We start from the raw sequence: 15,575 nt of genomic DNA, 5'->3' as shown, positions 1-15,575 counted from the left end.
GTCACTACAAAAAAATGTCAAACTCACTAAACTTAATAAAGAATTCCCATAAATGTGTTCCTTTTAATCTAGCTTTTAAAATAAACCCTGGAATGCAACCTCTGGTCCCCATCACAGGGACCAGTAGTGACCTGTAATGGAAATGGGTGTGACGTTTAAACCCATCATAACTCCATGTCATTTATCCTCCTCTATGTCTATTTTAACATTTATTTCTTTAATTTTTATATCTCAATATCATTACATATTTTCTTGTTTAAAAAAAAAACAGAAACACAAGTTGACTGAATCCAAAGTGTTGAACCTCATAACATTGTTAAATAATCAAGATTAAACTAATAATGTCCAAAATAATAGAGATCATTGAGTAAGATCCTACATCTCCAGAGTTTCATGACTTTTGGTGTTCTTTAGATCAGTCACTGCAGACACAGCCCAGACAAACTGGAAGCTTCATGTTGCTTCACCTCACCGCCCGAATCAGGGTCTAATGCTGCATTTTGTTTTTCACATTTACAGTCTGTCAAACTTTTTCAAAAACTAAAACTAAAAAATGAGGGAAAGTGGAGGCAGGAGAAGCAGGTCCGAGTGTCAGGTGAACTGAACTTCAGGTAAGAAGTGATGACCTGCAGTCTGTCTGGGTCAGATATAAAACAAGTTTAGGTGGAGATTATTTTCATTGTGCTGACTTTTTACCCTCAGTTTCAATAACTCGTACTGCGTACTAGCAAGCATGATGGAGTTTCTATACAGCTGGGTGGTGCTGTGATGTTACTGACTGTGAACTTTATTTTATTCATAGGGTTAGTTAGTAAAGTTGCCAACCGTCCTGTAAAAACGGAATCGTCTCGCATTCAGAGAAAATATTACGCGTTTGGTATTGAGCTGAAAAGAAACAGTTTCATTCAGCTAGAATGGAAAAACACGCAAAGCTGGATTTATTCTTTGTCTTTGCTGCACAGCTGCCTCTTCTTCTTTCATTCTCCCCTCTCCCTCTCCTGTTGCTGCTTCAATCATGAAACTGATCAATGATCAGCTGATCATCTCTCTTGTTTGTTTATCTCCCACTTTGTGCCGAAAGAGGAAACCAGCGGATGTCACGCTAAACAACAGCAGCACGTTTAAGCTTGATCAGCTGTTGTTAGAATTTATTTAATATTAATTTCTAATATCAGCTGATGTTTGCTGGAGCCACAGCTGGAAAGCTGCTGGTCATGATGTCGGTTTGGATATGTGGTGAGAGGGAAACATGAAGATGAAACCAGGAGATGTCCTTGGGGGAGACCGGGGATAGTTGTAACGTGGGTCAGTTGTAACACTTCCAATTTCTCCAATCAGGGCTAAGTTTCAAATGATGTGACTCATCCTGTGCATGCCCAACTCAGTTCTGCTATCACACGTGAAAAATCAGCACATTTTGTCAAACACAGACAATTTAACATGAAAAAAAGTAATTTGTATGCCAAAAAGTAAGTTTTTCTACTTTATTTCAATGTTTAATAGCATTATCTGCTTTGCAGTTAAACTCATCAAACTTGAATTATGTTATTTGTATGTCTATGGGGATATATTCTGTGTAAGTCTTTAGTGCTAATGTTTTAGCCGTTGGCTGTAATGTTAGCTAGTTCATGGCTATAGGAGTCTGGGTCAGTTGTAACAGCAACAGTCTGGGTTAGTTGTAACAATAATGCAGATGTTACAACTTACCACACTATTACTTTAACTTATATTAAACAAGTTGGGGCAACGACATCGGCAGAGAGAGGTTCACTGGTCGCATTTGTATATGCGGTTAATGCCATTGGCAACACAATTCCTCCACTGTTTGTGTTCCCACACACACATTATGCAGACCACTGTGTCAGAGATGGACCAGTAGGAAGTACTGGTAGTGGAAATAAATCAGGATGGGTGCAAGAAACAGATTTCCTCATCTTTCTGAAGCACTTTGCAAACCACACCAAGGTAAGCCAGGATAAAAAGTAATGGAATTGCGATGCTGGTGAACAACTACATTTTTTCAGCTTCATTGTTATGTTCAAAATTGGTGCAAGAGTTGTAGGTTATAATGCCCACTGAGCCAATGAGGCCAAACTCAAGGAAGACCAACCAAAATTAATGAAATATTCAGTTGCAGAAAATTCCATAACTTGTCTTTTTTGGGGGGTTGGAATATGTTCAAAAGCTAGATTTTTGCATTCTGTCACACACACACACACAGCTACATAAATGGCTGTAAGTGCATTCATGTGTTGAATAAACAAAGATTACATGTTAATGTTTTGTTAGTACCCTTATTTCATTGTGTTACATTTTACCCCAGGATGTGTTACAACTAACCCAGACTATGGGGTTAATTGTAACATTTCACTCTTTGTGTTTGAGACCATACCATGCAATGGGTAATTGTGCTGCAGAGAAAATAGCTGCAATATTTAATAGCAGAGACATGTAAATACTTTGCATTACATTTTGAATCATCTACCTTAAAAGAGCTTCAATTTACAGACAGAAATGTCAAAAATGTTACAACTATCCCCGGTCTCCCCTACTGGATCATCAGAGCTGTGATGGAGAAACAGGTTTACCTTTTAGGTGACATGAATGAGTTGAAGGGAAGTTATGAACTGTTTCTGAGAGACAAATAACACCAGGATCCTTTTCTAAGTAGCTGACAGCTGGTAACTGTGCAGGGGCGGGGCACAAAGAAATACTTTTCTTTCTGATTCTCATTTAAAATTTCTCGCTTTTATTAAATAATTATCTGAATCTTACAACCAAAGTTTTTATCTGATGTAAAATGTATAGAAATCATACATATACCAACAAGACTGTACATCACTGTCACAGCAGCGTTTGTTTTCATTCAAAGGCTTTATGGCTTTTCCTATAAATACCTGGTGGGCCGGTCTCTAGTCAAAATGCCCATTTATGTCCCAGTCCAGCCCTGGCCGCAGCCAAAGCACTGAGCGGGCTCCGTCCATGAATGTGCTGCAGCGGGTTTTGAATCCAACAACGAAGCTGTGCTGCTGGTGATACATGATACAAGAATGCATGACTCTGTAGTGCCGACTTCCAATGTACCGGGTTGGCATGAATTATGTTTTTGTTTTTTCCTCTTGCGAAAACTTAGACAGGATTGTAATTCCTGCCAAAAAAGCAATTTCCGACATTTTCCAAAATTTTGATTGGCGACATTTAAACGATCGTAAATTACAAATGTTTAAAGCCAGAAACAATATTTTTGTCACAGGTAGAAACTGCAATCAGTTTTTTTTTTGCAAAGCAACTTTTATGTTATTAATGAATGTATATATTTACATTCAACTCATTGACATGAAAAGATTTATTTTCCAAAAGAGATCGGACCAAGAGGGCAGCAAAAATTGCAAAGACATAAAACAAAAATTAACATAACAATAATTTCAGAATATTTTAAGTGGTCAAAAAGGCTGAATCAAATATAATGTAGAACACAGTATGTAAAATAACGCCGAGTCGTAAAGATACCCGCAAAACAGGCCATTTCTTTATTTTATATGTAACACCTTCGTAAACCCTGCTGACTGCAGATTATTTTGTAATCTGAGCAAACATAAAAAACACACCGAAACACCGGAAGTCATTCTTTGGCACAACACCGGTCACGACCCCTCTCGGTGATTTTGATTGGCTCTAAGTGGTCCGTTGAAGATGTGGAGTCTGCGCAGTAGTCACAGCGCCGAAATTCAAATTTGAACAGAAGCTGTTTGGTACAAAGAGAGAAGCTGGAGTCGCGCAGTTGTAGTAGTTTTACTTCAAACTGCAGTCGAGTTGTTAGAAAGTAACCAGAATGGATCCGTTTACTGAGGTGAGTCACAGAAAAACTTTACTAATCAGCCAACAACGGAAGAAGCTGCGTTAAAGTGACTGGATAGTGCACAGCTAACGTAGAAACCAAATGTTATAATGGTAGTGCTCAGAGAGCACGGGGCATTAGCTTGTTTGTTATTAGCTTTAGACGTTGACGTTTTTAACACGGCTGAAGAAAACATGTCACGTGTTTCTTTGGTCAAAACGACTACATGAGCCACAAAAGTATCTCATTTTAATGTCAGTATGTATGTGGCTGGAACAAGTTAACAAGTATTTCGCTCCTGAATGATCGTTATATTTAAGCGCTCCTTAACCTTCTAGCGTCCACATATGTGGACATCACATTTTGGGTTATTTAGACCAAAATACTCAATTTTGCGCTACAAGGGCCTGATGTCCACTTACGAGGACATTATATGCTACTGTTCTATCAAAACTTTAAACGAATATTCTCATGTGACTCTCATTTTTCTTAAAAACAAAAATAAGGTTAAAAAAAATCTGGTAATTCTTTGTTTTTACATTCATCGGGCCCCAATGTGACCAAATATCAAAGTGAAATTAAAAATGCTGCCGTGGAAGAGTCCGGGTCTTAGGAGGTCAAACAACGCCCCAGTCGTTAAACTCGCTGAGTGTCCGTAGCTGCGTCCAGCAGTCGGACCTGTTGGGCGTCAGTTTCTTTCTTTTCTGTTATTTTCACTCATGTCGGTGCTGCCAGCTAACTAACCGACATGAATCAGGTCTGATGTCATTAGAGTTTAAACCGCAGGCGTACAGGAGCGTGCGTCATTCTTCAGCAATGCTTTTCGTCAGCGCCTGCAGAGCTGATGTAGGGTGTCGTACGTGTCGGGACTTGCACAGCAGAATAGAATTAGGCCTTTAGTGCAATTGTTCATGGACAACGAGGTTATGGGTGCATTCCCGTTAAATATGCAGCAATTAAAATATGAATAGTAAGACAGCAGAATGAAACAAACAGGAGAAATGTAAGCGCAGTGTTAGAAACACGAGGGAAAGCAAACACGTTCTTATTATCTTTGGTTACTTCGTGTTTCTTTGGATGCGTTCACATGTTTCAGGAGTTATCAGCTCTGACAGCTAAAACTAAGAAACATTAGAATCTGACAGTGAGGGAAATATTTGTAACAGTAGTCAAAGAGAACAGTGAGAGCCCAAAGCTATAGGAGACTATTAAACCGTTTATATGAGGTGTAAACACTTGTAAATGATCTTTGATGCAGAAACTGTATCTGTGAGCGGCATCATCCCTTTAGATGCAGCAGCGTTGCCATAAATCCCTCTGTGCACCTGGCTTTAGTTTGTAATTTAGCTTGACTCTGTTTCACTAAAGCAGTTGAACACTACAGAGGTGATGTTTTATTAACAACCCAACTCTACCAAACTAGAAACTGTTGGAGCGAACTCGAGCTCGCAGAGAGAACCTCCAGAAGAAACTCGCAGAAAGAACCAATGCAGCGAACAGACAGGTGGTGAAAAGGCCTCGAGAGCCACTGACTGACACAAACATTGTGATCAGCGAGTCTCTTATTGATAAAGGTATGAGCCCCTTTAGTGTTTTGGCACTTTAACCTCTGAGCTGCAGCTGTCTTGTGTTTGCTTAAATCTCTTTATTGTTTTCAGTGCCCCAGACGTCCACAAAGCCATCTCCCTCGAAGCGCAAGTGCTCTGGAGAAAATGTCCAACCTGCAGCTGATGAAGAGAACCAGGAGCCGGTGATGCCACAAGCTCCTCTTCTCTCAGATCCTCCCACAGACAAAAAGCCCCCGGTGGGTCCAGCCAGCATCCGGCCTTTCTCCTCCTCGGAGAAGACTTCAGGAAAGCCTGTTCTGCAGTCTCAGGCAGTGCAGCTGAAAGCAGAACGCCCAGAACCCGACAAGGTGGCTGTCTGCACTGCTCTTGTTCCTCCAAGCAGAACAGAAGCACAGATAGGAGCCGCCAATCCAGCTCCTCAGAGTAACACAGAGGATCCAGCTCCATCTGCTGCTGGCATGAAATCACGCTTAAAAAACCTGGCAGAGCAGAGGAAGTGCTGGAACACTGACGGTAACAGTTTCCTGCTGTTTAATTTACATAGAATGAGTTTAAATTTACAGGAAGTTATTAACAAGACTTCAGGAGGGGGGGGGACAAAATGATCAGAAATAAATAAAAATTAGTCTGAGACAAAAGATCTCCATCCTGAGATAACAGCTGAGGGAATCTACATGAAATCGGCTCAACCAAGAAATGTGTGTGAATTTCTGTCTATGTAGAAAGTCCCAGATGTGGGATTTTTGATCATTTCTCACAGTTGCTGTAGTTTCAGAAACAGATCGTGCTGAGTGTCAGACTGATGGTACAGTGAGTCGGTCTTATGGCAGGTTTTAGTGACTGTGTGTAATCTAGTTTTAAAAATGCGATAATGGCAGTAATATCGTATCATAGGTCAGGTATTGTGTTGTCTGGTGATTCCCACTTCTACAAGCAGACAACAGTAGGGCTGAACGATTATGGAAAATAATCTAATTGCGATTTTTTTGCCCCAATATTGCGATTGCGATGCGATATGCGATTATTTTTTAAGGTCTTTGTCTTCTGTATTATTAAACAAAGACAAGCAATACATCATATAGTATGGCCAATACTATATTACATTAATTTTAAACTGTTCTTCCCTGGAAGACAGACCTCTGTTATGATGACATGAGGTGATGCATGAATTGATGACTGACATTTTTATTTAACTTCTTCAATCACAACAGTATATTTGAACATACACAATAGTTTATTTTTAGCTTACAAACATCTGAGCATAAAGTGCTGACAAGGAACCCTGGTGTAAACATTAAAATGAAAGTCAGTACAATGTTCAGATTGCAGAAATATACATAAACAAAATCAGTGGCTTTACCACACTCAGTTTTTCGACATCTGTGAACTACTAGACAGTCATTCAATTAAAAAATAATATTAAATAAATCAAACTAATAAATAAAAAATACACACATCTTACTGATCTCTGCAGTCAGTAACATTACACATAAAGTGCAAACATAATAGCAATTGTATAAACACACACACAAACACGCCTTTAAAGTTTAAAGGCGTGAAATTGGACGGTCTAGTTCTGATTAGCGTCACCGCTGTCTCGGTGGAGTTTAATAAACTCGGCCGTCTGCTTCTTGCTATCTAAAATATAACCAGACACTGGCGTAAATTCTCGACTGTCTCATACTTCTGTTTAATAAGTTTTCTGTTTGACGTTTAGTCAGCTGTGTGAAAACCAAGGAGGAACCCACCCGGGGGATTAATAAAGTTTTATTTTATCTAATCTAATAACTTTAATCTCAGCCAAACCGATTTACTCACGAACAAACAAAACACTGAAAAAAGCCCAACAATAACATTTTTAGGTTGTCTAAGTGACTTATATATTACGTTTAACCAGAGCAGCGAAACTCCGCGGTGATCTGAAAATGATGTGCCGGGAGTTGTGCCGTTCTCGGCCGCATCAGTAACCCTCGAGCTCCCGGCTAGCTGTCGAGCTGGTGGGTAGCAGACGCCTCTGAAAACGTCGAAGCACTTTTGCAAATATGGGATATCTTGATAAACCGAGCAGATATTTGTTTACACAACTACTTTCTCGCCTGAAAATATGTTAAAAGTTTATTTTGTGACCCAGAAAGATTAGTATGAGTAATTTTAAAACTTAGTAGCGGCCGCCATTGTTGGAAACTGGAGTTTGGCTGGGCCGCGCTATGAATTCTGGGATATGGTAGTAATTTGGACAGCCGTATAATCGCAGCCTTTGCGGTTAGAAAATTGCACTTGATCATGTCGCGATATTATCGCAAATGCGATATATCGTTCAGCCCTAGACAACAGGAGGTTGAAATGCTTTCTGATGCTGTCTATTTTAAAGAAATCTCTCTTATATGTAATGTAGAACTATATAACACACTGTTGGCTCTCTTATACGTGATTCTTTTGGTTACAGTTACAGTTTATGACACCAAGAAGCATTCAGAAAAACAGATGTTCCATCTTCGTCCTCAGATGAGCTCTAATCCTGAAATTCCAGATAACGTCTGTTTTTTACGTGTGAATAAACGTGTAAAAGTGAAATAGTTTCTCCCTTTTCAGATGCTTGTGATGTACCTTCAGACTGTATTCCTGTATCCACGATAAAGAGACCGTTTGATGCCCAACCAGCTGCCAGTCCCTCTGTCTCCTCAGAAATTTCCCTTGGGAGGAGAGGCAGACTGGCCAACCTGGCTGCAACCATTGGTTCCTGGGAGGATGATCTCAGCCATGCTAAAACCCCCAAAGAGAAAGCAAAGGAGACGCTCGCTGCTTCGTCTAGTCCCAGATTTACAGTCAGAGGTGCTGCGGCTTCCAGCACTAAACCCAGCGTTTCGGTGACCAGTTCAACCGTGAGGAGCAAGTGCACGGGCATCTCCAAGCAGGTATTCATTTTTTATCTTGTGCATAATCGCTTCACTATTCAAATTTTAGCTTTTCCTGCAAGGTTTCCTGGGTCACTAGAAATATATCTCCTGTATAAATAAACTGGCTTTCCATCTGTTTATTTTTCAGCAGGCTGCGTTTTCTCCAAGCCTTCAAAAAGCCGACTTGGTATCCAGTCCTCAGAAGTGCTCCAACCAGGGCGCGACAGTGTCCTCTATTCATCAGAAGACCTCGGTTGAGGAACCGGCCCTCTTATCTAGTCAGCAGAAGGCCAGCTCCTCCATGTCAGCGCTTCAAAGTCCCCAAAAACATCAGGCCCTGTCCAAAGGCCCAAATGTCTCCTGCAGTCCCCAGAAGCTGGAGCTTTGCGCCAAGCCCAGCTCATCTGACCTTCCAGCCTCGAGGGAAAAGGTTACTACAGGAGCTTTTGGTGAGTTGGACTGGAAAGCTGGTTATGATGAAAATTGCTCAGTGGCAGTGTCTGCATGTTTTGATATGGCCAGTTTCTTAGCACATCAGCCGATTCTATTCACTTGTGTACCAGGGGCACCTTCCTACATTGTCATTTAATTGTCTGCTCAAATCAGTGTTGACACAGACCCATTAGTTGATTCTATCCTCCACAAGTTAGAGTGATTTTTACCATCTCAAATAGGAGTGAAATCTTTGCGGGAGCGCATCAACCAGAGCTCACCTGCTCGAGTCGGAGTACAGACCAGCGCTGCCTCTGTGAGTCCAAACACCAGGTCGGTACAGGAGAGACTCAGAGCTGCCCAGGCTACAAACACAACCACCGCTGACATCACTATGAGGCAGAAACTGGTAGGTTGATGTCATTCTTGGTGCTGCAGTTATGTTTTTCGCCCTTATCCGAATAGCAGAATGGCACATTCTAATATCAAGCCTGCTCGTTTCAGGAGCGTGAGAGTGAGCTGGCTCAAATTTGCAGTCGCTTCCAGCAGAGGAGCAAAATGTGGAAGGACAAAGAAGGAGGAGCGGACACTAAGGTTGGACAGGAAGCATCAGGCACACACAGAGTAAATAAAGTCTCCCAGCATTCACCCCAGTGGATTTTTCAAATGATGTACTTTTCAGGAAGAGGTCGTAAAGCCTGTTGAGAGAGAAGTGATCTCATCTGAGCCGCCGGATGAATTCCCTGCACCATGTAAGAAATCTGACGCAGGCGGCGAGTGCGCTCCTTCAGGTATTGCATGACAGTCCCGAACAGAGCCCGAGTACTCGGACTACTGGTAAAGTGAAGCTATCAGTTATCTGGTGTCGGGCAGATTATAATATGGCATATTGTTTTTAGTCACAGTGCAATGACTGCTGTGTGTTTTGTCACCATCGGTGGTTCTGTTGGACCCTCAGCAGTGATTCAGTTTAACTTCAGATTTTGAGTTTAGGATGTTGGTACAGCTCTACACAACAAAACAAACCATACTTCCTGATGACAATCTCAAGACTTGTAACATGGGTTTAAATAAACAGCAGGTCGTCAGCTGAGCTCCCCTCCAGTGTTGACCTCCAGCCCCCTGAAAGTGGCTGTTCACACTACAGATAAGTTGACTGAAGAGACCCCAGAGGAGAAAAGAGAAGAAAACGTGGATCAGTCTGTCAATTCTACCGTCATCAACGAGCTGTTTGGAGATCTAGAACAGAGTGAAGATCCCAGCGGTGATGAGGAAGATGCTTTAAACATCTCCTCGATGTCCCTCCTCACTCCACTGGCAGAGACTGTGGCCGCTGTGGTAAACAGTCCAGAAAAAAGAATGATGGTGAGCACCGACGAGTCCTCGTCCATGGAAATGCAGCGGTAATTGTTCAGTGATAATATTTTCTTCATGACTTGTGCAGACATCCACTCCAGCCAACTCTTTCATTATGAAGAGCACAACTCCCGACGATGTCGCCATAGCCAAAAGCTTCCAGACCTCCTCAGATGGAGATGGTGCAAGTGTCTCAAGTGAGGACCACAAGCTTCCCTACAGGTAAGTGTTTCCTCCGTGCAGTGCTGAGATGCTTCAGAGCCGTCTGTTTTCACCGTCTCACTGAATGTTTGTTGCTGTGTGCAAGTATCGATGCATACAGGTCAACCAGGGTGAAGAACACCGAGAGGCCCAGTGTGAAGCAGGTTATTGTGAGAAAAGAAGACGTTTCTAAGAGAGCCGAGGAGCCCCGAGCATCCAGCCTGTTCAGTGTCAAACAGAAGATAAAGGTTTACATTAAACTTGTTCCATATAGGATTTCAACTGGTAATAAACTACAGTCTGATCTTACACACAAATCTACCTTTTGTGTAGATTCTGACAAATGAAATCAACCTGCAGCAGACGGTTATCTATCAAGCCAGCCAGGCACTCAACTGCTGCACAGATGAAGAACACGGGAAAGGCTCGCAGGTGGAGGCTGAGGCAGAGAGGCTGCTGCTGGTGGCAAGTAAGCACATCTCTAATGTTTCCTTAGTCAGCTCAAGGTTGTTCACATAGCACGATCACAGAGTCTTGAGTAAAGGAACACAAATAAAAATACACATAGTGCTAATATTTAGTTTCCTGTATAAAATGTGAAAGCATTGCAGAGACCTACCCTGTGTCGATGTTAGAGTTCCACATGTCGGTGTTTAGAAGATTAACGAGGGACATGGTTTGGCCCAAAGATATGACTTTGTTTACGTTTGATGGCCTCAGGCGAAAAGAGAGAAGCACTGAAGGTGGAGCTGGACCAGCTGAAAGGAAATCCAGGAGGAAGGAAAGAGGGGCCTGCAGCCCCGCAGCCAATGGCCTCCAAAGGCTGCATCACCCTGCAGGAGCTACGCCTGCCTCTCAAGGCAGACTTTGTCTGTTCCACTGCCAATAAACCAGGTACACGATCCATAACTCTACAGTTCTCCATTAGACCACATCTCAAATGAGTGCTTTTATTAAACTGTTATTTGTCAGTTTTAAGAATCTTCAGTCAGAGTGAAATCCCACAATTTCACACTAATGTTGTCATGCTGTTTGTTTCCATTATTTCAGAGTCTACCAAACATTCATTTTTCATCATGATCAGGGCGGGAGCAGAGAACATTGTGGCCACGCCTTTAGCCACGACACACCGTGGCCTGAGTGGCGACACCCTCACCTTCCCCACCAAGTTCACTATGTGAGTCAGAAGCAGTTAGTGGAGGCACTGTTGGCCTTCAGTCACACCGCTGTGGTCACTCATCATTTCAGCACGTCGCCTCTGTTGTTAAACACTATTAACTAAACATAATCAATTTATTTACTGATTGCTGAGGAGAATCTTTGACTTTCAGATCTGACGTTGACAGTGGCTTTGACATCAGTGTAGAAGTATACTGTCTGGTACGTGTCCTCGTTCTGCAAGTACTAACGCTGTATTTCTGTGACACCGTCTGTTCATAGTCTTCTGTAAGTTTCTGTTTTGCAGTGTTACTGATGGTGCACAGTGCTGTTCCCTTTCAGGTGCAGAAACGGGAAATCTGCAGTGACAAGAAGAAGAAAACCAACAAGTCGAAGGTAATTCCTGTTTTATTTTACGTTTGTTGTTTGCTGTTGGGATATGCTTTTAGAGTGTGTGGCTGTTCTCACTTTACTCTTTAAAACAAATGTAATATTTCTTCATCTTCCTAGGCTATCACTCCAAAGAAGTTCCTTGCCATCACTGTAAGTATTTAAAAAAAAAACTAAAACTTTAAAGGAAAAATGAGAAAAAAGCTCCTTTTTTCCACATGTTAATTAATTTATTCTTCTCCTGCAGAAGACGACACAGACACCAGGTATGTGACACTAAGGTTTATACAAACTGTGCTGTGAAGACTATTATGTAACAAAGTGTAAAAGATACAGAGTGATGGTCTCAATATAAGCTTCAAGGAGAAATGAGCTTTATTAGGTCAAATAAACGTACTGGATGAATCAGTGATCTGTTGTTCTCACACTGTGGATTCTGTTCATTTGGGCCGTTTTAAACAGGAGAAACATTTCAATACTCTTCCAGGTGACGTCTTTAGTCACAGTGTGACAGCTTTTGTGTGGAAAGTTGTATCTGAGCAAAACCAAATACAGATGTTTAGCTATAATGCATGTCTGAAAAAAACAAATGAGCCAGATGGAGCCAGAGTGGGTACACATCACCAGTGTTTTCAAGTCAATATATTTCTAAAGATTCTTTTGACATGAAATTCTCACTAGATGTCAGTAATGAGGCACCTTTTTATAGGAACCAGCTGAGACGCATTTGCACCCAGTAGCAGGGTTTCTAATTACTGACAGATGTCTGGGGGTGTGTCCATGCCTTTTTGCACCTTCCTTTTTTCATGTGTTCAGTACTTTGCCCCTGTGTCACTTGTCATTATTAAGCATAATGTATGTTGTTGCAGTTGTGGCCAGTCCTGGAGGCCCCAATGCGGTTCGCACCAGTAACTTTGCTCTGATTGGAGCATACAAGCTCACCCTGGCTTCAACTGGGAAGACCCAGTTTCCTTTGGAGAAGGTATGAAAGCCCCGAGTTCATAGTCCATGTATATCTGTCTCCATTCACACTGTTACATCCATGGCAGTAACATCCTCATGCATCTGTAAACTCAGTAATTATGTCAGCCTATGTATGTAACCATGACACACACACACAGTGTTTCCATGTCCATATTCACCTGTAGACTGCACCACTGTTTTTCTCCCACATGTACTGAAATCGAATGATTGTCATTTCTTATTTTCCCAGTAAAATATAAAGAAATGTGCAGTGGCTCATGACTTTTGCATAGTGCTGTATGAAGTGTTAGCCTTCCATTCAGTCTGCCTGCTCTGGGTCATAGGTGCCATTCCTGTGCCCTTTGGAGGGCCACATCTACCTTAAGATGCACTGTGAAGTGGGCTCAAAGGTGGAGGAAAGGGGCTTCCTGGTGAGTATGGCTCATGAGGCTGATGCTGGCCTTAATGTGCTGCTGCTACAACTATTCTTGAAATCTAATCATCTGTCTTTGTTTTTTCTTACCACAGACGATGTTTGAAGATGTTAGTGGGTTTGGAGCTTGGCACAGACGATGGTGCGTCCTGTCAGGATACTGCATCTCCTACTGGACTTACCCAGACGACGAAAAGAGAAAGGTAACAATGCTGCGAGCCAGCAAGCAAGTTTGTCTGTTACTCTACATTCACGTGCTGACTAATATGTGACTGCTCTAAACCTGCAGTAACAACTGAAAAACATTAAATAGACGGTGCCAAAGTTTAAAGCTTTAAGAATAAAATGTAAGCAAAGACTGAACAGGGTTGTTCTACATCTCGTAGAATCCCATTGGTCGCATCAATCTGTCCAACTGCACAAGTAAGGCAGTGGAGCCAGCCAGCAGAGAGTTCTGTGCCCGACCCAACACGTTTGAGCTCATCACCATCAGACCACGGAGAGACGATGACAGAGAAACGCTTGTCAGCCAGTGCCAGAACACCACGTGTGTCACTAGGTACGTTTCCACCATATGCACAGGTACTTACTCCTGAAGAGTGGCTTGATGACAGTCAACATACTCTGCTTGTTTTCCTGTGCAGAAATTGGCTGAGTGCTGACACCAAGGAGGAGAGAAATCTGTGGATGAAGAAGCTGAACCAGATTCTGGTGGACCTGCGGATGTGGCAGCCAGATGCCTGTAACAGACCGCTGCCCAACTAATCCCTTTGTGTTCTTTGGACTGCTGATGATGCATGGCTTACTAAGTGCAATATACTATCATACCAGTTGGATATTTGAGTAGGATCATTGATCACAGGAGGTGAAATAAACATCCGACACATGCTAGAACAGGTTTTTCTGCATTGACGTGGGTGTTGGGTTTTTATATATCTGATGCATAAGCCTGGTTTGATGTGCTTTGGCTGATGTTGCCACGTTTTTACGTTAATGCTAATATTTAATATGCACATGCTGCATGGCTTTAAAACTTTTGGTTTCAGTGTTGAAATTTGAATGTGCGTGGTGTTCAAATTCCTCTGTCTCTAAATATATACGTGTGTGTGCGCGCGAGTGAGTGTGTATATGTGTCCATGCTTTATAACCCCCTCCCCCAAAAAAGTATTATGTTCAATGGAGATAACTGGGGAGCCGATCTGTTACATATCCTGCTCTGAAGCCTGAGTCTGCATAACCAGCATGCTGGCCCATGTCCCAGCTGCCTGTCTTACCCTACTGTGTATGTCTGTGGAAGAGAGAACCAGGCATGTCAGCTCCACAAAGAGCTCCAGACATCAGTGTGATGCAGCAGTGTTTAACCACTGTGCTTCCATGTTTCAGTTTTCTTATTTTTAATTAAAATGTAAAGCTTCTGTCAGATATAACACATGGCTCATCTACACAAAGAAATTGAGGGGGGGGGGGTTAATTTAGGTGACAGTTTTGACCCCTCAGCTGTAAAAGGCTGATGAGAGCTTGTCACCCTGGCAGGTGGGCAGGCAGCATGGACATGCATATGAACACAGTGACGTAGGAGTTTATACGATCGGTATAACTAGTGTAGTTTGAATCGCAGCGACGTGGAGGGGGGAGGTTGAGGTCACTTCACTTGTGACAGTAACTTGATGATTTTAAAATTGATGCCACCCGTGTATCTACCAGGAAGCTGGGGGCAGCATCAGCAGCCACCTTTTTCAAATGTCATTTTATATACATGTTAATGAGTCTCAGGTGTAACAGCAAACTACAGAGTGCACGTTTACCTCTTAGGTACCTGTTAGACAATGCAGAGTAAATAAAATAGTCTAGTGACCTGCAAATAAATAACATTTTCAATAAAAGCACTTTTTTAAAAGCAAATGTTGATAAATGCAACCTGAAAATGGTCTCCATGCATCATTATCTCTAGTTATCTCTTGTTCCATCCTTTTACACTGATTTGGTAAACGTGGCTGTTTAACAATGTACGCTACAAGCTTTATTAAAAAAAGAATGGACGGGCTGTTTTACATGTTGCTGTGTAATTATATTGAATGAAAACGGTGCTTTTTTACCTTTTTGCAATTTGGTGCATTAAAAAGAGTATTTGCCCCTTTCTGATTTCTTGGGGTTTTCCACAGTTGTCATGCTTGTTTCAGATTATCAAACTAAGTTTAATAGAAAAATAACTCCAGTAAATACAAAATGCAGATTTAAATGATGATTTCCTTTATTGGAGAATAAAAGCTCCAAACCTTACTGGATAAAGTCAGTTCCTAAACTGAATCACTGGTTGGGCCTTCTCGGCAGCAAGAAGT

At 41.9% G+C, this 15,575-nt stretch overlaps 1 protein-coding gene across 3 annotated transcripts; it reads left to right on the top strand.

The window, feature by feature from the left end:
• Positions 1-3,691: 3,691 nt before the first annotated feature.
• anln (anillin, actin binding protein) lies at positions 3,692-15,287 on the top strand. Of its 3 annotated transcripts, none has more exons than XM_026156539.1 (23): positions 3,692-3,850; positions 5,262-5,412; positions 5,497-5,919; positions 7,999-8,321; positions 8,455-8,752; positions 8,978-9,144; positions 9,240-9,329; positions 9,418-9,526; positions 9,814-10,100; positions 10,180-10,313; positions 10,399-10,540; positions 10,626-10,761; positions 11,013-11,186; positions 11,343-11,469; positions 11,624-11,672; positions 11,793-11,846; positions 11,961-11,993; positions 12,088-12,106; positions 12,710-12,822; positions 13,148-13,234; positions 13,332-13,439; positions 13,623-13,795; positions 13,881-15,287. In XM_026156539.1, exons 1-23 carry the CDS (start codon positions 3,833-3,835, stop codon positions 13,999-14,001), a joined length of 3,336 nt encoding a protein of 1,111 aa, XP_026012324.1. In that variant the 5' UTR covers positions 3,692-3,832; the 3' UTR covers positions 14,002-15,287. The 3 variants fall into 3 exon arrangements, with proteins under 3 accessions (XP_026012324.1, XP_026012325.1, XP_026012323.1); XM_026156540.1 differs by having other exon boundaries at positions 8,452-8,752; positions 9,883-10,100; XM_026156538.1 differs by having other exon boundaries at positions 3,693-3,850; positions 8,452-8,752.
• The last annotated feature ends 288 nt before the right edge of the window (positions 15,288-15,575 follow it).

Source organism: Astatotilapia calliptera, chromosome 22 (assembly GCF_900246225.1).
Source record: "Astatotilapia calliptera chromosome 22, fAstCal1.2, whole genome shotgun sequence".
Classification (NCBI taxonomy): domain Eukaryota; kingdom Metazoa; phylum Chordata; class Actinopteri; order Cichliformes; family Cichlidae; genus Astatotilapia; species Astatotilapia calliptera.
This window is presented reverse-complemented; position numbering and strand designations above follow the sequence as displayed.